This window comes from Corythoichthys intestinalis, chromosome 5 (assembly GCF_030265065.1).
Source record: "Corythoichthys intestinalis isolate RoL2023-P3 chromosome 5, ASM3026506v1, whole genome shotgun sequence".
Classification (NCBI taxonomy): Eukaryota; Metazoa; Chordata; class Actinopteri; order Syngnathiformes; family Syngnathidae; genus Corythoichthys; species Corythoichthys intestinalis.
The window spans coordinates 20,319,178-20,342,688 of record NC_080399.1 but is presented as its reverse complement, the minus strand read 5'-3'; the positions used below and the strand labels follow the sequence as shown (position 1 = coordinate 20,342,688).

General features: G+C 39.7%; 1 protein-coding gene across 5 annotated transcripts in view; it reads right to left on the bottom strand.

Annotated features, from left to right (window-relative positions):
• The window catches only part of LOC130916739 (A disintegrin and metalloproteinase with thrombospondin motifs 20), a 301,389-nt gene that overhangs the window by 172,153 nt on the left and 105,725 nt on the right, over window positions 1–23,511 (bottom strand). For 4 of the 5 annotated variants that reach the window (XM_057837674.1, XM_057837675.1, XM_057837672.1 and 1 more), the window contains 5 exons: window positions 15,655–15,896; window positions 8,054–8,137; window positions 4,421–4,549; window positions 4,301–4,337; window positions 3,973–4,078 (listed from right to left, as the gene is read on the bottom strand). In XM_057837674.1, the coding sequence (XP_057693657.1) occupies window positions 3,973–4,078; window positions 4,301–4,337; window positions 4,421–4,549; window positions 8,054–8,137; window positions 15,655–15,855 (557 nt within the window). In that variant the 5' untranslated portion in view covers window positions 15,856–15,896. Of the gene's footprint in view, window positions 1–3,972; window positions 4,079–4,300; window positions 4,338–4,420; window positions 4,550–8,053; window positions 8,138–15,654; window positions 15,897–23,511 lie in introns of those variants that run through there. The other variant, XM_057837676.1, reaches the window with a different exon arrangement.

The following is a 23,511-nucleotide window of genomic DNA, read 5'->3' as shown; positions in this document are numbered from 1 at the left end:
GCTCCAACAGTTGATCTTATATCACCAAGCTGTTTGGCAATTGTCCCGTAACCCTTTCCAGCCTTGTAGAGGTCAACAATTCTGTCTCTGGTGTCTTTGGATAGCTCTTTGGTCTTGACCATATTCGTAATTGGATTCTTCCTGATTGTATGGGGTGGACAGATGTTTATATGCAGCTAACCGCCTCAAATAGGTCAAAAAGTCAGACTCAAAAATAGAGCTGTCCCGACTAGTCGACGTTGTCGACGTCATCGATGACGTAAATGCGTCGACGGGCAAAACATACCGTCGACGGGTATTGACGGGTTACAAAAAAAATTACATGCGGATAAAGTTTAGAATGGTGGGTGCTCGCGATGCAAGCGGTTGTTACTAACACCCCCAAGGGGGCTGCTGTTATTTCAATGTGACCGGCATTGTCAGATTGAGCAAAGAGGAAGAAAGTGGGCGAGCGAGAGAGAGGGAGCGAAAGAGAGGGAGTGAGATCGGTGAGTTTGGAAAGTGCACGGGTAGCGCGGAGTTCAGTGGCTGTAGCCCCTGCGTTATTGTTTTGGACAATAAAAGTATCCATAAAGAGCCATCCGACGCCTCTCTGTGTTTTTATGCACGCCGCCGCCTTCCTGAGGAGGACATGGGCCGAACCGACGACAACGAGCCAAGCGAATCGGCGGTTCACTCCTCACTATGGCGAGGAGTTGAAAACACCGCCAATTACCAAAAAGGGCAGAATTGGTGACACATGAAAGTGGCATAAAGCCAAAAAAGCAGACCAGAATAGCCAGAGCCTGGAATAATTTCAAGGAAAATATGGAGGGTGCCACTGTGTGTACTCTTTGCTAAGCTGAGCTCGCATACCACGGTAGCACGTCGGTAATGAATGAACACTTGAAGCGCCGTCACCCAAGTATAATTTTCCAAGACAACAAGAAACAACAAGCTAGCGGATTGTAAATCCATACAACTTTCTAACGATTTTTAAAAATGGAAGTTACCTTTATGTGCGTCGTATCAACGTGCATTTTTATTTAATAAAATAATTAATGTATATATAATTATATATATATATATTTTTAATTATTATTAAATTTATTAGGATCATGGAAGCTCCCACTTGGGGAAAATATATACATACATCCTGTATATACATAATGTAATGAAAATATATATGGAAACAGCACTGGCCTGCTTACTGTAATCCATGACTGCACTAATGTTTGTCACTTTATACTATAAAGTATCATTGTGTATATACTAGGGCTGTCAAAATTATCGCGTTAACGGGCGTTAATTAATTTTTTAAATTAATCACGTTAAAATATTTGACGCAATTAACGCACTAGGCCCGCTCAGACAGATTTAAATGTCAGTACAGTGAAAGGCCAACTTGTTAATTGTGTTTTATGGAGTTTTTCCGCCCTCTGCTGGCGCTTGGGTGTGACTTGCATATGTTATGTGGCGTAATGTCGCCCTCTGCTGGCGATTCAGTGCAGCTGATTATTTGGGTTTCGGCGCGCTGATTATATGTCGACGCGAACTCACACTAATAGACAGTGCTATTCAGACCAGCTAACGTCTGCATCCAGTATTCAGTGGCAGTTCTCATAGCCCCATCACACTGTGTCTAAAACATGCATCGCTTGTGAGTTATAGTCCTCCTTTGTTTATATTCATGAGCATTAGATAGTTATTGATGATGTGTATTTGAATTTGTTCACATATATGGTGAAATGCAGTTACATTGTTAGATGCTTGTGAGCTAATTGGCTAGTGCTACTGCTCAAATGGACACGTGTGTGTACATTTTATGTTATTTTGTAATTTATGCAAGTTATTGACACATTGCCTTGTTATTTTCAGTTTTACAAAAATACAAGAAACGTGCTCCTGTCAAAAAGAGATGACTTCAGTAAAGCCCATGCAACTTTGCCACACTGTCTGATTTCTTTTTGGAACTTATGTTCGCTATCTGTCAATTTGTGTACTCACACACATTGAGGACAGAATAGGGCTACTAGTTTATTTTTTGATTGAAAATTTTACACATTTTATTAAAACGAAAACATTAAGAGGCGTTTTAATATAACATTTCTATAACTTGTACTAATATTCATCTTTTAAGAACTACAAGTCTTTCTATCCATGGATCACTTTAACAGAATGTTAATAATGTTAATGCCATCTTGTTGATTTATTGTTATAATAAACAAATACAGTCCTTATGTACCGTATGTTGAATGTATATATCCATCTTGTCTTATCTTTCCATTCCAACAATAATTTACAGAAAAATATGGCATATTTTATAGATGGTTTGAATTGCGATTAATTGCGATTAATTACGATTAATTAATTTTTAAGCTGTAATTAACTCGATTAAAAATTTTAATCGTTTGACAGCCCTAGTATATACATATTGTTGGAGCCATATTAGTCATTGGCAAAGTTGTGTTATTTCGTAATTGTTGTATTTTGGAAAGAAATTGGTTTGTGTTCTGGAAAGATGGCGCCCCCTTTTTGTTGTTGATGGTATGGTAGTTGCAAATGGTGCACTAATCAACTGACACCTATCAGGTGTGTTTAAATGGAAGTGAGAAGCCAGTTTTGTTTTGAACACAGACGGGGTAGCCACACAGTTTTTGACCACCTAAACCATATGAATAGTTTTATTAAACTTACAAGACATACGACCACGACTCACGACCACTGACCAAATCCAAAACTGGCCATAAGAAATTCCTCATCATTCTTTGGATTGTAAACAAGCTTCGAAACGCCTGGATCCCAATAAACCACAACTGGATCATCATCAGAAGGTGCGTCTGAAATTTTATACCCCGATACGCCCGGCTACCTGGTAATCGAAAGCCGGCACACATATAATAGTATACTATAAAATTAATACTGTATATTTAATTTTTGTTTCTGTGAGTATGTGTGCCTCTCATTCAAAATAGTTGTGGTAATATTTCAGTGTGCCCTCTACTTTATCTATTTTCAGGTTAAAACAAAAGTTGAACAGTTTTTCCCCTCCCCCAAAAATGCGGAATGCACACCAGAAAAAGCATATGAACTCACACAAAGTATTTTAAAAGTGGTTGTCCGGGACATTGCAATTCATTTTAACATTTAGAACAATATAGACAATGACATACCACAAAAAGAGTAAGAATTGTTTTGACTCCTGTTAAATAAGTGAAGTCTCAGTTTTTCCGTTTACATTTTTTTGCACTAGTTAATGCCAGCATCATTTGACCTCATTGTTTGTGATTTATTATCAATTTATTATTAATATTTATTATATTGATTTATGTTATTTATTTATACGTTGATAAAGAATGTAGGTGTTCCAAAATGTTTTTTGTGAATTAATAAGCTTCAACAAAAATTTCATTATTAAAGTAGTTTAAAAAAATAATAATAATATTAGATTAGTCGACTAATCGTAAAAATAGTCGGCTGACTAATCGGGAGGAAATTAGTCGTTTGGGACAGCCCTACTCAAAAAGTCTACCTCCACTCCACTTATTCGTTGGACTTTTAAAGGCAACTAACGGTCTTTGAGGCTCACAATTCTATTTAATAGACAGGTGTTCAAATACTTATTTGCAGTAGTATAATACGAATAAATTGTTCAAAAAATCCTACACTCTGATTTCTGGATTTTTTTTTTCTATAGATTGTCTCTCACTGTTGATAAGCATCAAAGTTTCAAACCGGCACATCATTTCTAAGTAGGAAAACTTGCAAAATCGCAGGGTGTTCAAATGCTTATTTTCCTCACTGTATTTCGCAACAGTTTAGTATCACGCAATGGGTTAACCCTGAGCTGCAACACATAATTAAAAGTCAAGCTCTTTCTTTTCATTATGTTTTGCACCTGTGTGTCTGCAGCACTCTTGATAAGAAGGCTTTTGTCGACGGTGTGCGCGCACGTACATTGTGCATGTCTTTGTGTGTGCGTGTGCAACCTACACATGGCCCAACTCGTGAGCAATGGTGAAGGAGGCGCTGATTCCGTTTTCTTCACTGATAGAACAGCTGCGGTATTGGTCGCACATGGTCCCCAGTTCTGCAAGCCCTGAAAAAAGACGGATACCATACATAATATGTCGTGCATCTATTTTAGTGTAAACATATGCTCGTTGTAGGTGGTAAAACTATTAAAATGTTTGTTCTGTTATGAGGGATTAGCCTAACTTTGTACTACTCTGTCATGTCACTATGCTATTAGTCAGCTTTCCCTGAACTAATTACTGCAAAGTTTATGAGCTTGGGACATTTCGGGGGGAGTGATCCTTACCAAGAGTGTCACACTTGTCTTTTGCGCGGCAGATGTCCTCCCTGCAGAACAAAAAAAGCAATATAATATTATGTGAGTAGATGTTTTAGAAAAAAATAATACTGATTATTAGAAGAAAACATGCCTGGTGATGAGGAGTGCGGTGTCATGGTGAGAGGGGTGGCTGTCGTCCTTGACATTTTGCTTCTGCTGCCACGTGCAGAAGTTGTGCAGAGTGGTGGCGGCATTGAAACTCACTGTGGGGCCGTCCTGATTGAGAGAAAACCCATGAAATAGCCTTCAGGGATGCTATAAAACATCTGTGCTAATCTGTTTTAGGGCACCACCTCTATTGAAAACCATACCTTCTCCATAGACATTTTATTTGAGGTGAACAAGGAGAGAAAATCACTTTGTCAGGCACAAACATTCGTACAATCAGATATAAGATCAAACTACATCCTTTTTGGGGGGTCTTTTGTTGGGTTATGGTCATATTTTGTCAAAAAATACAGAATAAGGTCTTCATTGAAAACAGTGTAGTTATAGTCTCTTTCTCCAGTGCTTGAACTTGACATAACGGTCAGTACCAAGGGCTTAGGTTTGCATAGGGACGGTAGGGACATAATACTACCAACTTTTCAGGATTCTCAAATTGTCCCCACCAACTTTTAAGCAACCTTATTTGCATTATATAATGAGTTCTGTTATATAGGTGATTTAGATTGTCTCCTCGTATGTTGTAAGGATAGAAATGACTAGAGCTGTCCCGACTAGTCGACATAGCTGACGTCATCGATGACGTAAATCCGTCGACGAGCACAACATCCCGTCGACGGTTAATGAAAGGTTAAAAAATATATGCGTGGAAAGTTCAGAATGTCGGAAGCTCTGTATGCAAGCGGGGAAAGCGGCACAAAGCAAAAAAAAAAGCGCACCTGTGTGTCCAAAACATTGACTTATTTCAAAGAAACAAAGGAGGGTACACTCTTGTGTCCTGTCTCTTCAATGCCAAGCTTGGCTGCACGTCGGCCATGAGTAAACACCTCAAGCGGCGTCACCCAGTTTGTAAGTCCATCTAACTAACTAACGACATGTTTTATCGAAGTTGCTAAGCCTGTCACGATATGCAATGAGTCCATTTATCGCACGGCAAATAAAAATGAGGGCGGTAATTTTCACGGCTGCATTTTATCGCTGCGCACGTACGTGCGTGCTTGCATACATTGGTGCGTGCGTGCTGATGGCATATGAAACTCCAGTTCCTTTCTCTTATCAACACGCTGTAGAATTAAAGTTCAGACATACAAAATAAGAAAACACATCTATATTAAACACTGTAACGTTAGCACTGCTACACTGAGGTGAATGGGGGTGGGGGGGGGGGCACAACTTACTTTAGCCTGCTATAAAACATTGGCAGTCGTCTCGTGAAAGCAAACTTGCGGTTAAAAGGTGACATTTCAAACATGAAAAATCGCTGGGTAACAGCATTTGCAAACGAAAAAAATGACCCCAAAAAAAATTTTATTACTGATGTTGCAGCCTGGATAGGGATATCAGAATGAACACTCAAACCACGATGTTTTGCCTTCAATAGCTCAAAGGAGAATGAGGCAAAGTGGCGAGCTTTCCCTTTTCCTTCATTCAGCAGACACTACAAGTCGATCGCCGATCATTTTTCTCACTGAGGCTAAACTAGGAGAGCAGGTCTCACATCGTTTCAGTTATTTTAAAAATGATTTCAATGAATGCTAATAATGTTATCCATTTCAAAATCCATTTGTAACCCGAGTCTGTTCTGTGCCGCCCCGCGTTCCGCTCCCACCTAGGCAAGTTCGGTAACAACTGCGCCAATAAGCTCGAGCCAACGGCACTGCCGTTAGCGTCCTTAAATGAAGGAATCGGCGGGGAGGTTTCCATGTGCTCCAACGGATACGCTGTGTACCCGTTACACTCTCCCCCCGAAACCTTCGCTGCCGATCCCGGATGAGCCCCCAAAATGTTGCAGCCTGGATAGGGATATCAGAATGAACACTCAAACCACGATGTTTTGCCTTCAATAGCTCAAAGGAGAATGAGGCAAAGTGGCGAGCTTTCCCTTTTCCTTCATTCAGCAGACACTACTAGTCGATCGCCGATCATTTTTCTCACTGAGGCTAAACTAGGAGAGCAGGTCTCACATCGTTTCAGTTATTTTAAAAATGATTTCAATGAATGCTAATAATGTTATCCATTTCAAAATCCATTTTTAACCCCTTCTTTAACACTAACATTTTACCACGTTTTTTTTCATCTGTCTTTTTAATTAACATATATATGAATTTTATCAATCATGGGATATTTCCAATCTATTACACTGACACTACATGCAATGACAAAAAGTTGTTTTTATTGCGGAGTGTAAAGCTGAAGTTAGCGGTTTAGCGAACGTACTTCCGGTGAACATTTCAAAATAAAAGCATGTCATGTTCGTCATATAAATAGCGATTTCTGGAGTTAATCCCACATACTTCAGAATTCAGATTCTACACTAAGAATACCTTTAAAATGACACCCTTTATGAAAAATCTGATTGGCAATGAATAATTATTATAATTATTATAATACTATTATATATCGTAGTATACTATAATATTAAAGCTAGGTTTTTTTAAGAATTGTTTTGAATCATGTTGGAAAGGCGAAGTCAGTGTTCTGAATCTGTTTACATTCCATTCTTTTGCACTAGTTAATTCTATCAGCATTTGAACTCATTGTTTATTTGTGATTTATTATTGTTATTTACGTGTTTATTTGTACTTTAATAAATAATTTAAGTGTTCCAATATGTTTTTGTGAATTGATAAGTGTCGACAAAAATTTCATTGTTAAATTAGTCGTCTTACTAATCGGGAGAAAATTAGTCGTTTGGGACAGCCCTAGAAATGACCCAACCATTATTAATGCAATTATTTTCATTACGTTCAGACTTAAATTAATCCCTTTTCACTTACTCAATGGAACAGTCCATTTTTTCCCAAAAACGTACGTTTGATTGGTTGGTGACTTGCCCCAAAACACACATGCACTCACAGCCCCGACAGAAATACATGTCGACAGCATGCCATCTCCTCCACCCCTTTCACAGGGAAGGGATATTAGACGTTTTTTTTCGGCCAGCAGCAGCCACTGTAGCTTTTATTTTTTTGATGAGTTTGGCTGTGCTTGTGGACAAAAGCAGTAGTGTTTTAGCTAAAGGAAGGCTCCATTTTTGTATATTTTTGTTATTTCCTGACTAAGACATTTTTTCAATTATATTTAATTTCTATATTTAGACAGACAATGTTGAGTGTCATTTTTTTTTTTTTTTGTATTTCTGGATAGTTTAGATATTATTAACAAGTTTGTATTGTGTATGTTATGTAATTTAAGTTGTGTTCAAATATTGCTCTTTAAATTTGCTAATAAAATCCAGACATTTATTCTGGAAGTTTTGAAAATGTTTCTTTAGAACTTTTTGAAAATAAAGGTTTGAATCAAACGGTGTATCACCTGAACCAATACATATGAAAGCAAGTATAACGCAGATTTATTTTGCAACGATCAATTAATAAGGTTCATATCACCCAATCTGTATGGTCTTATTAATGTCCCGTCCCCAACAAAAAGTGTTCATGCAGGTTATGCTGTTATATGGTCCCTACCAATGTTGAGACCAAACCTACACCCTTGGTCAGTACTGATATCTACTGACACCTGCACGAACATTAGCCTGTGAAAATAAAGGCTTACCTGTTCATTGTGGATGACGATCAGCTTTACAATCATGATATTGATGAGGTTTCCCACGCTGGGGTCCTTGTACACTGCTGCTACCTGTAACAAAGACAAGGCACAGACAAAAAATGCAAACCTCCACAAACCTGTGCCATTGCGTGCTTGGAAATTGAATAAGGCAGTGATAACAGTTCACTGGAGGAAGTTGCCCTTACATGAAATAAGCAGGGTCTTAAAATCAAACCAAATTTTATTGCCCCCAACAAACACCTCGAATGCAGCGGCTGAATCAAAGCTAAGTAAAGCTCAGTGGCCAAACATTCCCTCCCTTGTTTTCCCCTCCACTTCCCTCACTCTACCGGTGCACCCCTGTCACGGTCGGCCAGCGGTCTCCTGGGGCCGTGTACAGCCTCCTGACAGGAACTCATTAGTACACTATAAACATTTAGCTCGTCTCAGCCCTGAGGGAGGGTTGTAAACATGGCTTGGGTCTTTCTTTCCGCGCTCTTCGCCCGACTAAAACACAGGACCTCGCCCTGAGCCTGCCCCCCGATGTTTACATTGAGTTAAATGGATCCTTGAAAGTCATTTCAGATTTGGCCAGATTGAAGTTTTGATTTGGAGTTTGTTTACCAACAAAAGTAATAATAGTTATTATTAGGGGTGTAACAGTACACAAAAATCTCGGTTCAGTACGTACTTCGGTTTTGAGGTCACGGTTCGGTTCATTTTCGGTACAGTAAGAAAACAAAATGCAAAATATAAATGTGCTAGTTGTTTATTACACACTTTTGTGCTTTCAACAATAGGAACATTAGCCTATACAAAGCTAGAGTTCTGCTCAAAAAGTAGCGGGTATTTATAGATAATAATCCAACAACAATTTGACTTTCAGACCCCGGGTATTGGTCAGCTTTCTTTCTGAAAGAAAGAAGAAAAAAGAAGTCCTGTGCTAAAGAGAAAATCCCAATGACAAAGATTTTAACATTTTACAAATGAAATGCCTCAATGAATCTTTTTTTTTTGTTTGTTTGTTTTGTTATGAACAGTTTTCAGAAGCTTTATTGGTGGATTTTCTCAAGTTAAAGCGCCACACAGAAATTAATAAATTTAATTGTGTAAGCAGGATCTGTGTATTATTCTTATCATTTAAGCTCATTTCAATTTATTTTGTAAGCAGGATCTGTGTATTATTCTTATCATTTAAGCTCATTTCAATTTATTTTATTTAAATGGGATATTATTTATTTTATTATGTCTTTATATTTTACAAATGTGATGTAGTATTCATTTATATTGTATATTTTATGTTGTATAACTTTAGTTCCTATGTGAATATTAGTTCCTACTTCTTTTGTTGTGGTAGGAGGGTTTTGTATTGAACACAGGGCCGTGTTGGTTATTATTATAGCAGAGAAGACAGCAGTAAATCAACAAAGACAAGTCAACTGTGCCCCAATCTACCACTCAAGAGACCTGATGGACTCAAAAAGTCGGTTACGATTGCATATTAGTTTGAAAATCGACCGGATCCCCCATATTTTTACACGAGTGACTTCCGGTCTGCCCGATCCTAGCTACCGGTAGTAGTATTGACGCAGGAGGGTCACGTCTCGTGTCAAATAATAAACTCTGCCGTTCTTTACGCGTGCGTCGTGTTGAGCCACTTCTGGGACGCGTCTAACACACGGCCACACTGCAACTGGTGTGCATTGGCTGATCGACTTTAACGCCCGTGTTTCACTGCGTTCTCGCGGGGCCACGTTGTCGCGCAGTCGACATTTCTGGGTTATACTGTCCTACCGTGTTGGTCCTCATTATAGTAGAGAAGACGGAGTATATATAATCTACACAAAGAAACTGTAACCTGATCGACTCACAGCCTCGAAAAGTAAGGGATACATTACGTCAGAAACTCGTCCGGTACGCCAGCGTTCCGATTCCAGCACACCGTACCGAAACGGTTCAATACAAATACATGTACCGTTACACCCTGAGTTATTATAGATGCTAGATCAAGAAATTTTCAATCCCTGATTGATTCCTTTTACTGCTGATCAAAATTGATCAATAACTGGCATCTTTTGGCTGGGAAAGTCAATAAGTTTGCATTCAGGGTTACTTTTCTCTCGCTTACCTCCCTTCAGTTACACTGCAAAGGTGTAAACGCCAGCTAATGATACTCCACTGTCAACTACATTTCAATTAAATTAAACCATTAGGGACTCATTCGTAGAAAGAGAGAGAGAGAAGGAGAGATCATTCATGTTATAAAAAAGGGTAAAGAAAGTTCTAGTTTCATACCAGCCAAACAGATTTGATGTAGAAAGCTGTAAGTCAAAATATTTTTTTTTTCTCATCTAAAAGCTTCATTTTTTTGAGGGAGAAATGAGAATTGTTCCATCTTTCTTTATTCATTTAATCATGCCTCCTCGTTATTCAATGATCAGGTGATTTATTACATGAAGTAAAATATAAGTATAAATCTAATTTAAATAAAATACTTTTCACATTAAAAAAAAAATCGTTTTGTGGATCAAATCGTGGGTTAAGAATCGTGATATGAATTGAGTCATAAATTTTTGTTTCATTTAAGCCCGAGTAAAAGTATGTTTTCATTCAAAAGAGATTTCATTTAAGGTCAGCACTCACAAATGAAAACAAAAGCTCATCCATGCGACTGGCATCATGACTGGCAGATCTTACTTTGGATGATTAGAACCATGGCATCTCAACAAGTAACAGTAATAGGCGACTCTCCAATTCAAAAAGGTTAGTGAACCGTGTTTTCACAAAAGGCTAGGCGATATACTAGTCGTCTTAAAATATAATCTCTGATTCCCCCCCCCCAAATAACAAATCAATAGCCACCCCTTCACTTGCAGACAAACTGACTATTGAATAATAAATATCACTTTTTTGCTTTTCTTGTTATGTATCAGCACAATGTGAAAATTATCAAACACATATCATCTGTTTCTTTGCAGGATTTGGTTTTTTTTTTTTTTTTTTTTAAATTACCGTTTTTTTCGGACTATAAGTCTCACCTGAGTACCTGAGTATAAGTCGCACCAGCCATAAAATGCCCAACGAAGAGGAAAAAAATATATATAAGTCGCACCGGAGTAGTCTCATTTTTGGGGGAAATTTACTTGATAAAATCCAACACATAGAACACATATGTCATCTTGAAAGGAAATTTAAGATAAAAATACAATAGAAAACAACATGCTGAATAAGTGTACAGTATGATGTTACATGATGCATGAACAACGATATGCGAATATACTGTCCTCACCAGGACGTTACGGCTCGGTCCTGGCTATACAGCAAGCTAAACTCCCAAATGACGATGCTGGATGTCCGTATAATTTGCTGAATCAATTTTGTCCTCGATACCAAACACGTTCGCATCAACGTAAATAAATGATAATTAGGTGCTATTACAGCAATGACACAAACGGTTAGCATGCGTTCGCTAGCATTGGCACATCGTTGAAACAACCACACAATTGGCTCTAAGTGTCGTGGGTGGAAAACACACAACAACAACAGAAAAGATGATACACACAGACGTTGCCTCTGTAGAGATATTTTACAAGCATAAACAATGAACGTAGGTTCGTATCCAAGTCTCTCTCTCTTTCTCTCTCTCTCTCTCGCGCGCGCCCACTCGCTCAGAGACGCTGCGTAGCTGTCAGTCTTCTTCTGGCATGTGAGCGCTCTTCTTCGCGTAAACAAGTGCGAGTGCGCCCCCACGTGGGCGTGAATGCGCCACAAACTAAAAGCATGCATTTAAAAAAGTCAATAAGACAACTGAACACACATTGCCAAAGGCACAACGCGAACGTGGCCACAGCTATTGAGAGTTATTCAGATAACTATAGCATAAAAAACATGCCAACAAGTTTACCAAACCATCAGTGTCACTCCAAAACACCAAAATAACATGTGAAATGATATCATAATGTGTTAATAATTTCACACATAAGTCGCTCCTGAGTATAGACCCTACTCACCTACGTCACAAAATGACGTGTCGCTGTATCCGGCCGCCATATTGTCCGTATTTTTTAGACCTATTCTCATTGTTTTCAATTAGTCGTGCAAGTTATAGAGCAATTCATGGAAGCCCCGGTGTTATTTGACGCTGTAAACTCATTGGATGCGTTGCATAAAAGGCGTTATGTGGAAAAGCTTCAGTTTATCCATTCGCCAGATCCATATTTAATGCCTAAATCGATGTTTTTCGACCCGCTGTCTTCGTCGTCCACACAAAATCAGCCTATTCTCACGAAAGTTTGAAAAACTTTAAGAGCTTGGAGGCTTATAAATACTTCGTTGCTGGTTGGGTGAAACAGGTCCTCGTCCACGAAAATTCGGCAGGAATCTATCTTGTGCTCGGGAAGGTGAGTTACGAAATTTTCAATTCAAAATCTTTTGTACTTGCTAACGTCCACTGTCAAGTCTAATGTATTTCATGTCATTTGTCAATGATGCTAGGGCTTTTAATGTTTATATGGTTTAGCGATAGCACTCTCACTACATACATATATAATATGTAATAAATATGAAGTGCGATAGCACTACTCCAGATTGTCCCTAGTTGAATTTATTTTTTGGCTTTTGACCTCAATAGTGAAATTGTAAATTAATTGTATGACAACTGTCTTATTATCCCCTTATAATTATATATTTTCAGGTAGTTCATTCACAACGTCTGAGTGTATGTTGTCGGCGATTAGCCTAGCAATGATCTTAATTGTGGTTGTCAGCCCAAAACCCTCTAGATATATGTTAAATGCATCTTACCAGATATAAAATGTCTACTACATAATCTGTGGTAGTCGTTTGGAGCCCAGTTTTCTTGTCGAATTGCAGCAGTCCATCTCGCTCTCCTCTCCGGGTCTCTCGAAATCCGGTAAAACTTTAAGTCTCTCTGTCTATCTTCTCTGTTTTTGCAACCGACCGCCACACACGCCTTCACCATTTTGATTATTAATGTTAACGAGCAGAAAAACACGCCATAATAGGAGGAATTTACGAAGCGGTAATGCGTTAACATGACGAGTAGACGGACAACATGGCGCGGGGGCATGGCTGTGACGTCATGTGAGTAGGGTCTATAAGTCGCACCCCAGTCAAACTATGAAAAAACCTGCGAAAAATATGGTAAGCCAAGAAAAAATCAGAATATACATTTCCTCGTAATTAGAAATAATTTCATACAAAACCCTAAATGTGTAGCCACTGCTACAATGAAATACATAATCCAAATAACTAATTCGGTAGCAAAAAGCCCAGCACCTATAAACTGTGACTACAAGGGTGCTTGTTTTATGGCTCTGCAGGAGAGCTCACATGATTGTTGCTCATTTCATGTAAACACTGGGACATGGAACTTAATCATATTTGCTTTGCAGTGTCTGCTTTACATGACTAGACGTTCTTTAGGGACAAAGCAGTGCTGAAAATCATTACTCTTTCACTCAAGTTAATGTGTGGGACATTCAATGTGACCCATGACCAGCTACCGCTTAATTCATCAATTTTAACATCACTCAATTTGATTAGCAGCTGACCTTATGTCAGGCAGCACCATGGACTAAATGTTTGCACATCAGCCTCACAGTTGTCTAAACAGTATGAGCCCTGCCTTACCAGTTCACTCACAAATCTTAGCAAGAAAAACGCAAAAGAAATAGGATAAAAGGAATATCGTACTTTATACTCATAGTTCACAATTTCCAAATACGGCTATTGATGTTTTTTCTGTGGAATATATATTAGTTTTTTTTTTTTTTTGAGCCCACAAATCCCTGATCAAATAAGTAGTTAATTTAAGTGGTGTTGGAGGAGTTTTTACAGTGGGGCAAATACTATGTATTTAGTCAACCACTAATTGTGCAAGTTCTCCCACTTGAAAATATTAGAGAGGCCTGTAATTGTCAACATGGGTAAACCTCAACCATGAGAGACAGAATGTGGAAAAAAACAGAAAATCACACTGTTTGATTTTTTAAGAATTTATTTGCAAATCATGGTAGAAAATAAGTATTTGGTCAATATTAAAAGTTCATCTCAATACTTTGTTACGTACCCTTTGTTGGCAATAACGGAGGCCAAACGTTTTCTGTAACTCTTCACAAGCTTTTCACACACTGTTGCTGGTATTTTGGCCAATTCCTCTATGCAGATCTCCTCTAAAGCAGTGATGTTTTGGGGCTGTCACTGGGCAACACGGACTTTCAACTCCCTCCACTGATTTTCTATGGGGTTGAGATTTGGAGACTGGCTAGGCCACTCCAGGACCTTCAAATGATTCTTAAGAAGCCACTCCTTTGTTGCCCTGGCTGTGTGTTTGGGATCATTGTCATGCTGAAAGACCCAGCCACATCTCATCTTCAATGCCCTTGCTGATGGAAGGAGATTTCCACTCAAAATCTCTCGATACATGGCCCCATTCATTCTTTCCTTTACACAGATCAGTCGTCCTGGTCCCTTTGCAGAAAAACAGCCCTAAAGCATGATGTTTCCACCCCCACGCTTCCACAGTGGGTATGGTGTTCTTAGGGTGCAATTCAGTATTCTTTCTCCTCCAAACACGAGAACCTGTGTTTCTACCAAAAAGTTGTATTTTGGTTTCATCAGACCATAGCACATTCTCCCAGTCCTCTTCTGGATCATCCAAATGCTCTCTAGCGAACCGCAGACGGGCCTGGACTTGTACTGGCTTTAGCAGGGGGACACGTCTGGCAGTGCAGGATTTGAGTCCCTGGCGGCGCATTGTGTTTCTGATAGTAGCCTTTGTTACTGTGGTCTGGGATTTTTGCTCACCGTTCTTGTTATCATTTTGACACCACGGGGTGAGAGCTTGCATGGAGCCCCAGATCGAGGGAGATTATCAGTGGTCTTGTATGTCTTCCATTTACTGCACAGGTGTGGGAACACTGGTCGGATACAGTTTTCAACCACACATGCCATATGAAGAAAATATATAGATTACCGCAGATTTGCGTCTTATTTTTTGGCTAGGGTTTTGAAAGTTTTAAAGACGCCAAGTTAATTTCTCTATTTCTTATTCAACCTCAAGACATGATGTTGGACTGATATGACCATAATTAGATAACCCTTGACTGTTTGACAAGTCTGACAAGACAGATCATCATTCGCCACATTGTTTCATCAACTCCTGTCAAACAGTGACTTCAACTCATGGTGAGTGCACGTTAAAAATTCCTTTACCACCATATTATTGAAACTTGTCAGAACAAGTGGTAATAGGATTGAAGTACAACTCAACTGAATTGCACAAAACAACCTGCCCCCGACCCAAAAAAAATCGAAAATTTTCCCAAATCCCAAATTTTTAAAGCTGTGCACACTTTCCATCAGCAAAATAGAGTATTCAGATAGAACAGTCATGCTTGAATCTTTAAGGTTGTGCACCATTTTTAACACCCTATTAGTCAGCCCAACTATGAAAATGTTTTCACTTCCCAACAAGTGTCGCACCCCTATTACCTGGCCTCACAACACATCCACAAAAAAATATAACTAATAGCTGTGATGATTTTACGTGATATAATAATTTTTAGGAACATTATTTTACTTACTACTGACATGATTGTTAGGATGTAATGCTCCAGATTGCGTCCATGGTGACGTGCCATCTTGGCGTCAGCCGTCACCATCAGTTCGACGTAGCGTGGGTAGGAGAGAAAGCGCTTGCGTCTGCGCGGATGCTTAGTTTCGTCAGACGCATTGGCATTCTGCACATCAATGGCAGCTTGGAGAGTGTCCAGCTCGTCACTCATGTTCCTCTGACCCTCCGACGACACGATTCTCTCGCTGTAGTCTGAGTAGAGACAGAAATTTAATGAAAAACGGCACACCTCCACCAAGGTCAGATATAATTCATGGAACATGGTACAGAGGAAAGTTAAATGCCCCCGAGAATGTGGAATTTTAAAACAAGGATCGAGATTTGTTGTTAAATTTTGGCCTGAAAGTTTTTTCTCTATAGCTGGGGTCGGGAAAATTTCTCGCAAGTCATATCTGGCTCTTTTGATCTTCAATGTGGAATCTGCCGGCTCGCTTGACATGAACCAGCTATGATGAGCTAATGGCGCATTCGCACATTAATCTTGGACACTTCAAATGTGCTTCGCAATAATATCCTTCAAGTCGGGCCACGCGGAGATGGGCGAGATTGCCTCGTGCGTTTAGTCCTCACTCGGCCAGCGGCGGGGTCGGCCCCTCCCGACTCGATGCTGAGCGAACTGGAGTATATAAAAAATACATAGGGGAAAATTAAAACACGAAAGGAAACTGCGTGGTAGCCATAGGCGGAGTTTGACTTTTGGGGCAGGGGGGGCACAGCATGTTGATGACCCCGAAACGCAGTATCAGCAATAAAATTAACTTACAAGAATATTTATAACAATAAGTTGAAAAGGAGTGTTTTTTTGTTTCCCCATCATTCTTGAGGGGAATTCCTAATCAGGCTGCTGACAGGACAGTTATACTTTTCACCAAGATCATCATCCATTAAATGTGGTACGCCCGCCGGTGTCATGCCAATGTAGTTACCTCAGTCAAAAATTGTATCCCCTGGGCGGAGCCATATGGAGGTAGATTTGTGTCTTTATGATTCGATAAAAAAAAAAGAAAAGAAAAGAAAAAAAAGTTGCTTCAATCAAAGTATATATTTTCAATTGAAAAAAGGTCACTTCATTAAAAAAAAATGTGTTTGAATGCAAAAATAAATTTGAAATTCAAAAAAATGCATTTGAAAGCTGTTTTTATTTTAATTTTTTTTTTTTTGATTGAAGCAACTTTACTGATTGAAGTAAAGTTTGAAGTTTTGCATTTGGGCCAGTGGTGTCTAAACAATTCCACATAGGGCCGCAGTGGGTGCTGGATTTCATTCCTACAAAACAAGACGACATATTTTCACCAGTGTGGTGTCTCACAAGTGTAATCAGTTGATTACAGTCAGTTGCTGCTTGTTTTAGCACAAACTTCATTGGTTAAACTGTCTGTGCTCGATTGGTAGGAACAAAAACCAGGACCCACAGCGGCCCTTGAGGACAAGTTTGATCACCCATGGTTTGGGCCACATTTTGGCTAGGACATTTGTGTCATTATTACTCAATCAAAAAATAAGTTGCTTCATACAAAAAATATATATTTTCAAAAGAAAAATCACTTCAATCAAGCAAAGAAAAATTTTAATCATAGAAAACAAGTTTTTGAATGTGAAAAAATATTTGAGACACAAAAATTTGCATTTGAATACTTAGTTTTTCATTTTAAAAAAGTTGATTTTAGCAATCCTTTTTGTGTTTAGGCCATATTATGGGTAGGGCATTTGTGTCTAAGTCATTCAATCCCCCCAAAAGTTGCTTCAATTATTAAAAAAAAAATTTCAATCAAAGAAAAAAAATCATTCATAAAAAATAAAAATTGCGGAGGCATTTTTTTTTGGGGGGGGGGGGGGGAATGATATGCAAAGCAAATTACCGTCTAAGGTGCTAGTAACATGATCTGTTCGAAATATAATTTAGACCCATTATAACATATATATTTTTTGTTCATTACATTCATTTTTGTTGTTTGTTTTCTTGCTTTACAACTTTTATGGATATACACTCATCGGCCACTTTATTAGGTACACAATGCTAGTAACGGGTTGGATCCCCTTTTGCCTTCAGAAATGCCTCAATTCTTCGTGGCATAGACTCAACAAGGTGCTGGAAGCATTCCTCAGAGAGTTTGGTCCATACTGACATGATGGCATCACACAGTTGGTGCAGATTTGTCGGCTGCACATCCATGATGCGAATCTCCCGTTCCACCACATCCCAAAGATGCTCTATTGGATTGAGATTTGGTGACTGTGGAGGCCATTTGAGTGCAGTGAACTCATTGTCATGTTCAAGAAACCAGTCTGAGATGATTCCTGCTTTATGACATGGCGCGTTATCCTGCTGAAAGTAGCCATCAGAAGTTGGGTACATTGTGGTCATAAAGGGATGGACATGGTCAGCAACAATACTCAGGTAGGCTGTGGCGTTCCAACGATGCTCAATTGGTACCAAGGGGCCCAAAGAGTGCCAAGAAAATATTCCTCACACCATTACACCACCACCAGCAGCCTGAACCGTTGATACAAGGTAGGATGGATCCATGCTTTCATGTTGTTAACGCCAAATTCTGACCCTACCATATGAATGTCGCAGCATAAATCGAGACTCATCAGACCAGGCAACGTTTTTCCAATCTTCTATTGTCCAATTTCGATGAGCTTTTTCAAATTGTAGCCTCAGTTTCCTGTTCTTAGCTGAAAGGAGTGGCACCCGGCGTGGTCTTTTGCTGCTGTAGCTAGTTTGACGTACTGTGCGTTCAGAGATGCTCTTCTGCCTACCTTCGTTGTAACTGGTGGTTATTTGAGTCACTGTTGCCTTTCTATCAGCTCGAACCAGTCTGGCCATTCTCCTCTGACCTCTGGCATCAACAAGGCATTTCCGCCCACAGAACTGCCGCTCACTGGATATTTTTCCTTTTTCGGACCATTCTCTGTAAACCCTAGAGATGGTTGTGCGTGAAAATCCCAGTAGATCAGTAGTTTTTGAAATACTCAGACCAGCCTTTCTGGCACCAACAACCATGCCACGTTAAAAGTCACTTAAATCACCTTTCTTCCCCATACTGATACTCGGTTTGAACTGCAGGAGATTGTCTTAAACCATGTCTACATGCCGAAATGCACTGAGTTGCCGCCATGTGATTGGCTGATTAGAAATTAAGTGTTAACGAGCAGTTGGACAGGTGTACCAAATAAAGTGGCCGGTGAGTGTATATAGGAAAGTCAATTACATGCAGTGACACTTTTCGGATACCAGGGGGGACCTGGCCCTGGCCTCCCTTAAACCCCGCTTATGGTGGTAGCCCAAGTCACACAGGGCGCTTTCGCGACTTTTTGGACCGTCAAATTGAGCGAGACTCACAAAATGACAACCCAGAGGGCTCCGCCTATCTAAGCCACTGTTACCCACCCACACGTCCCTCTGATCGTCCCCCATTGTGGTTTCCGCTTCCAGGAAATATGCGCGCAACCACACCAAGTTTCTATTTGTTTTAAAAGTTATTTTCCTTGTGGTAAATGCACAACTGCGCAACGATTGTAACAACCCAAGTGACGATGTTAGACTTTCTTTGTCGTTTTCTCAAGATGTATTTCAATCGCAACTCGGCGACTGCTCTTTAAAAGCAGAGCGTGACCACCTCTGCCTCCCGTGTAATGCAATCAAACGCGTTCACGAAAAAACTGAGCTTACAAAACGGACTCGGACAAGCTAGCAAAAGAACATAGAATATACAGTGTGTGTTTTGATACATACATACATACGCATAGACACACACTGTATAGCTCTTGTGGAATCACATTTTTGAAATATGTCGGGTTTTGGCTCTCTCTGTCTCAAAGGTTCCCGACCCCTGCTCTGTAGGGTAACTGTAAATAGGGTAGGTTACTGATAAACGCGTAGTCTCCAACATATGAATACAAATCACGAACTCTAAGAAATACTGCAGTAATAAAAAAAAGGAAGCAGGAGGTTTGACTACAAACTACCAATTTGTATCAGGCAATAATAAAATTAAGTTGTAACTAATGATCAAAAAGAGACTCTTACAGAGGCTGAAAGAACAGTACTATATCTTCATAGTAGCGCATTAGCCAGCAGTACTTAGTTTATTGCAATTTCAGTGACATAACAAAGGCTAGTTGCGTCATAAATTCTTGAGTCGTACCAGAAAAAAAGGAAAAGCTCTTCCACCAAGGGACTTAAACTTCTAGGCTGAGGCCCAAGTCAATAATACTTCAAAATAGGGGATATTAAGTAACCTAAAAAGTCTTGAAATTATGTAGGTTATGGCACTAAAAGGCAATCCATCATGTATGTTTAGCAGCTGATTATTAGTTAGGGGGTGCTGGGAATGATATCTTTTAAAGACAGGATCCGAGCATTCTGGCATTCTTTCAACTGAAGTGCACGGGTTGACCCAACTATGAGGGATACATTCCTTCGCTATGACAGAGTGAACCTCAGATACAGAGAGTGAGGCTAGAAAGGAGTTCATTTTGATTTGACTTAATGTCATTTCCTACTTTACAGGTAGAGTTTGCAAAGAGCAGGTGGTAACATAGAGGCCACCCTTTAAAAATACATCTCAATTACGGGATTCAGATAAAAATCAACAACAAATGTCCAGAAAGGGAAAGGGGACAATCATAACTTTGTTCATCATTTAGTACAATTCATGAAAAAACACATTTATTGCATTATGACAGTGATCCCTCGCTACTTCACGCTTCAAACTTCGTGCCTTGAGTCAATCGCAGATTTTTTTCAATTTAAGAAAAAAAAAAAAATCATAAAGATGGGCCGTCCCGAGCCGATCACGTAGTCTCACTCTCCCTCCTGCTGCTCTTTGTTGGTCAGGCACTGCACTGGAGTTGTTTATTAACGTTAATGATGATTGACAGCTGTTTAATGTTTGATTTTGCCACAAAGGCATGGAAGCCGAAGCTTCAAAGCATGCGTCAATCATCGTTTAACTTGTTAAACAGTTGCTGTGGCAGCTCATTGTGTGTAGGTGAGCTTGAGTGAGTTTGAGTGGACTCACTCAGTGAAGCATTTAATAAGGACAAGCATTTTTCTATTTTATTTTTGTTTTTAAAATAATTCGGTGGGAGAGTAACATGTTTAAAACTTATCATAATTATCACATCTGAAGTACCTAAAAACCATTTATTAAATATATATTCACATAATTTGTTTAACTATACTAAAATAAAAAAATAAAAAAAACATGTCTTGTATGTATTTCTTTCCACTGCTAAATCTGAAGAAATACATTGAACACACATACAAAAAAAAAAAAAAATTGGGAGGGGGCTGTGGGCGCTACTTCACCGTTTTTCACTTATCGCTGTGGGTTCTGGTCCCCATTAACCGAGAAAAAATAGGGCTCACTGTATTGCATATTTGCATATTGCAATCCAGATACTTGTGTTTTTTTGCGGTTTGAGAAATATTATTATAATTATATATATTTATATATATATTTATGTGTGATTAAGAATGGTAGCATTTAATACACAAATATTGACTGAGTAAAAAATGTATGTTTACTCAACACTAGAGCTGTCCCGACTAGTCAACATAGTCGACGTCATTGATGACGTAAATCCGTCAACGAGCACAACATCCCGTCGACGGGTAATGAAGGGTTAAAAAAATGTATGCGTGGAAAGTTCAGAATGTCGGACGTTTGGTATGCAAGCGGGGAAGGTGGCACAAAGCCAAAAAAGCGCACCATAGTGTCCAAAACATTGACTTATTTCAAAGAAATAAAGGAGGGTACACTGTTGTGTCCTGTCTCTTCAATGCCATGCATGGCTGCACGTCGGCCGTGAATAAACACCTAAGCTGTCACCCAGTTGTAATTTTCGAAGACGACAGGAGTAAGTACATCTAACTAACTAACGACATGTTCCATTCTTTAGAAATTAGCATTAGAAAATAGCTAAGTTTGAGCAATTTTCCAATTTCTGATGAAAAAACAGAGAAATTGGGCTTTTTGTGAAAGCATACATTTAAAACATAACTTTGACTTTAATACAGCTATTTTTTGCTTTCGTTGCATCCCAAACATCTGAATAATGTTTCCTTTTACAAAATAACATAAACAACAAGACAAATAGAGCTTTTGATAGCAAAGTAACTATTTATTTACACACAACTAACTGAGATGACGCTGTTGTGGCCGCGACAGCCGGGTTAACTTTTCCCTCATCCCTGCCTGTGTCATAAAGATGGAAATTTTTGAGGTACGGCCGTGTCTGCTCGGCGAGCAGCACTGACTCAATGGCATTGTCCACTGCACTGGTGGTCCCGGTCGTTCTGCTCAGTTGTGCAGCGCCTGGCATCCCGAGCGTCCTCTCGGTTGTTCTGCTTGGTCGTCCGCCGCCTGGCATCCTTCCGCTGGGGCCCGGCCGTGTGGCCCGGCCATTTGCCATTGAATACGGTTGCAGGTCTTACCAAATGTGCTACTGCCCTCCAGGGGCCAGTTTTATTGCTTTAAAATGGATTTTCAGCTTTGTGCTTTGGAGGCCAGTTGAATTAGAACCCAGAGATGTCTCTTATGAAAAAAACGTAAAAGACATATAAATACGTCTTTGGGACACTGAAACAATTAAAAATAGAACGTATTTTTCGTTTTTGGGAGCAAATGAGTTAATGCAAAAACTTCTTATTTTGGGCACTAATACATACAGTGGGGAGAACAAGTATTTGATACACTGCCGATTTTGCTGGTTTTCCCACTTGCAAAGCATGTAGAGGTCTGCAATCTGTATCATAAGTTCTCTTCAACTGTGAGGGACGGAATCTAATACAAAAAACCAGAAAATTACGTTGTATGATTTTTAAATAATAAATTTGCATTTAATTGCATGAAATAAGTATTTGATACATCACAAAAATCGAAGTTAATATTTGGTACAGAAACCTTTGTTTGCTATTACAGATACCAAACGTTTCCTGTAGTCCTTGACAAGGTTTGCATACACTGCAGCAGGGATTTTGGCCCCCTCCTCCAGACTTTCAGCTCCCTCCATAGATTTTCTATCGGGTTCAGATCTGGTGACTGGCTAGGCCACTCCAGGACCTTAAGATGCTTCTTACGGAGCCACTCTTTAGTTGCCTTGGCTGTGTGCTTTGGGTCGTTGTAATGCTGGAAGACCCAGCCACGACCCATCTTCAGGGCTCTCACTGAAGGAAGGAGGTTGTCAGCCAAGATCTGGCGATACATAGCCCCATCCATCCTCCCCTCAATATGGTGCAGTCGTCCTGTACCCTTGGCAAAGAAGCAGCCCCAAAAAATGATGTTTCCTCCTCCATGTTTCACGGTTGGGATGGTGTCCTTGGGGTTGTACGCAACCTTCTTTTTCCTCCAAACACAACGAGCCAAGTTTAGACCAAAAAGTTCAATTTTGGTCTCATCCGACCACATGACCTTCTCCCATTGCTCCTCTGGATCATCCAGATGGTCAGTGGCAAACTTCAGACGTGTCTGGACATGCACTGGCTTCAGCAGCGGGACATTGCGTGCGCTGTAGGATTTTAATCCATGATAGCGTCATGTGTTTCCGATGGTTTTCTTCGAGACTGTGGTTCCAGCTATCTTCAGGTCATTGACCAGGTCCTGCCGTGTAGTTCTGGGCTGATCACTGAACTTCCTCATGATCAGTGATGCCCCACGAGGTGAGATCTTGCATGGAGCCCCAGAACGAGGCAGATTGACCGTCAACTTGAACTTCTTCCATTTTCTAATAATCGCTCCAACAGTTGTTACCTTCTCACCAAGCTGCTTGCTTATTTTCCTGTAGCCCATCCCAGCCT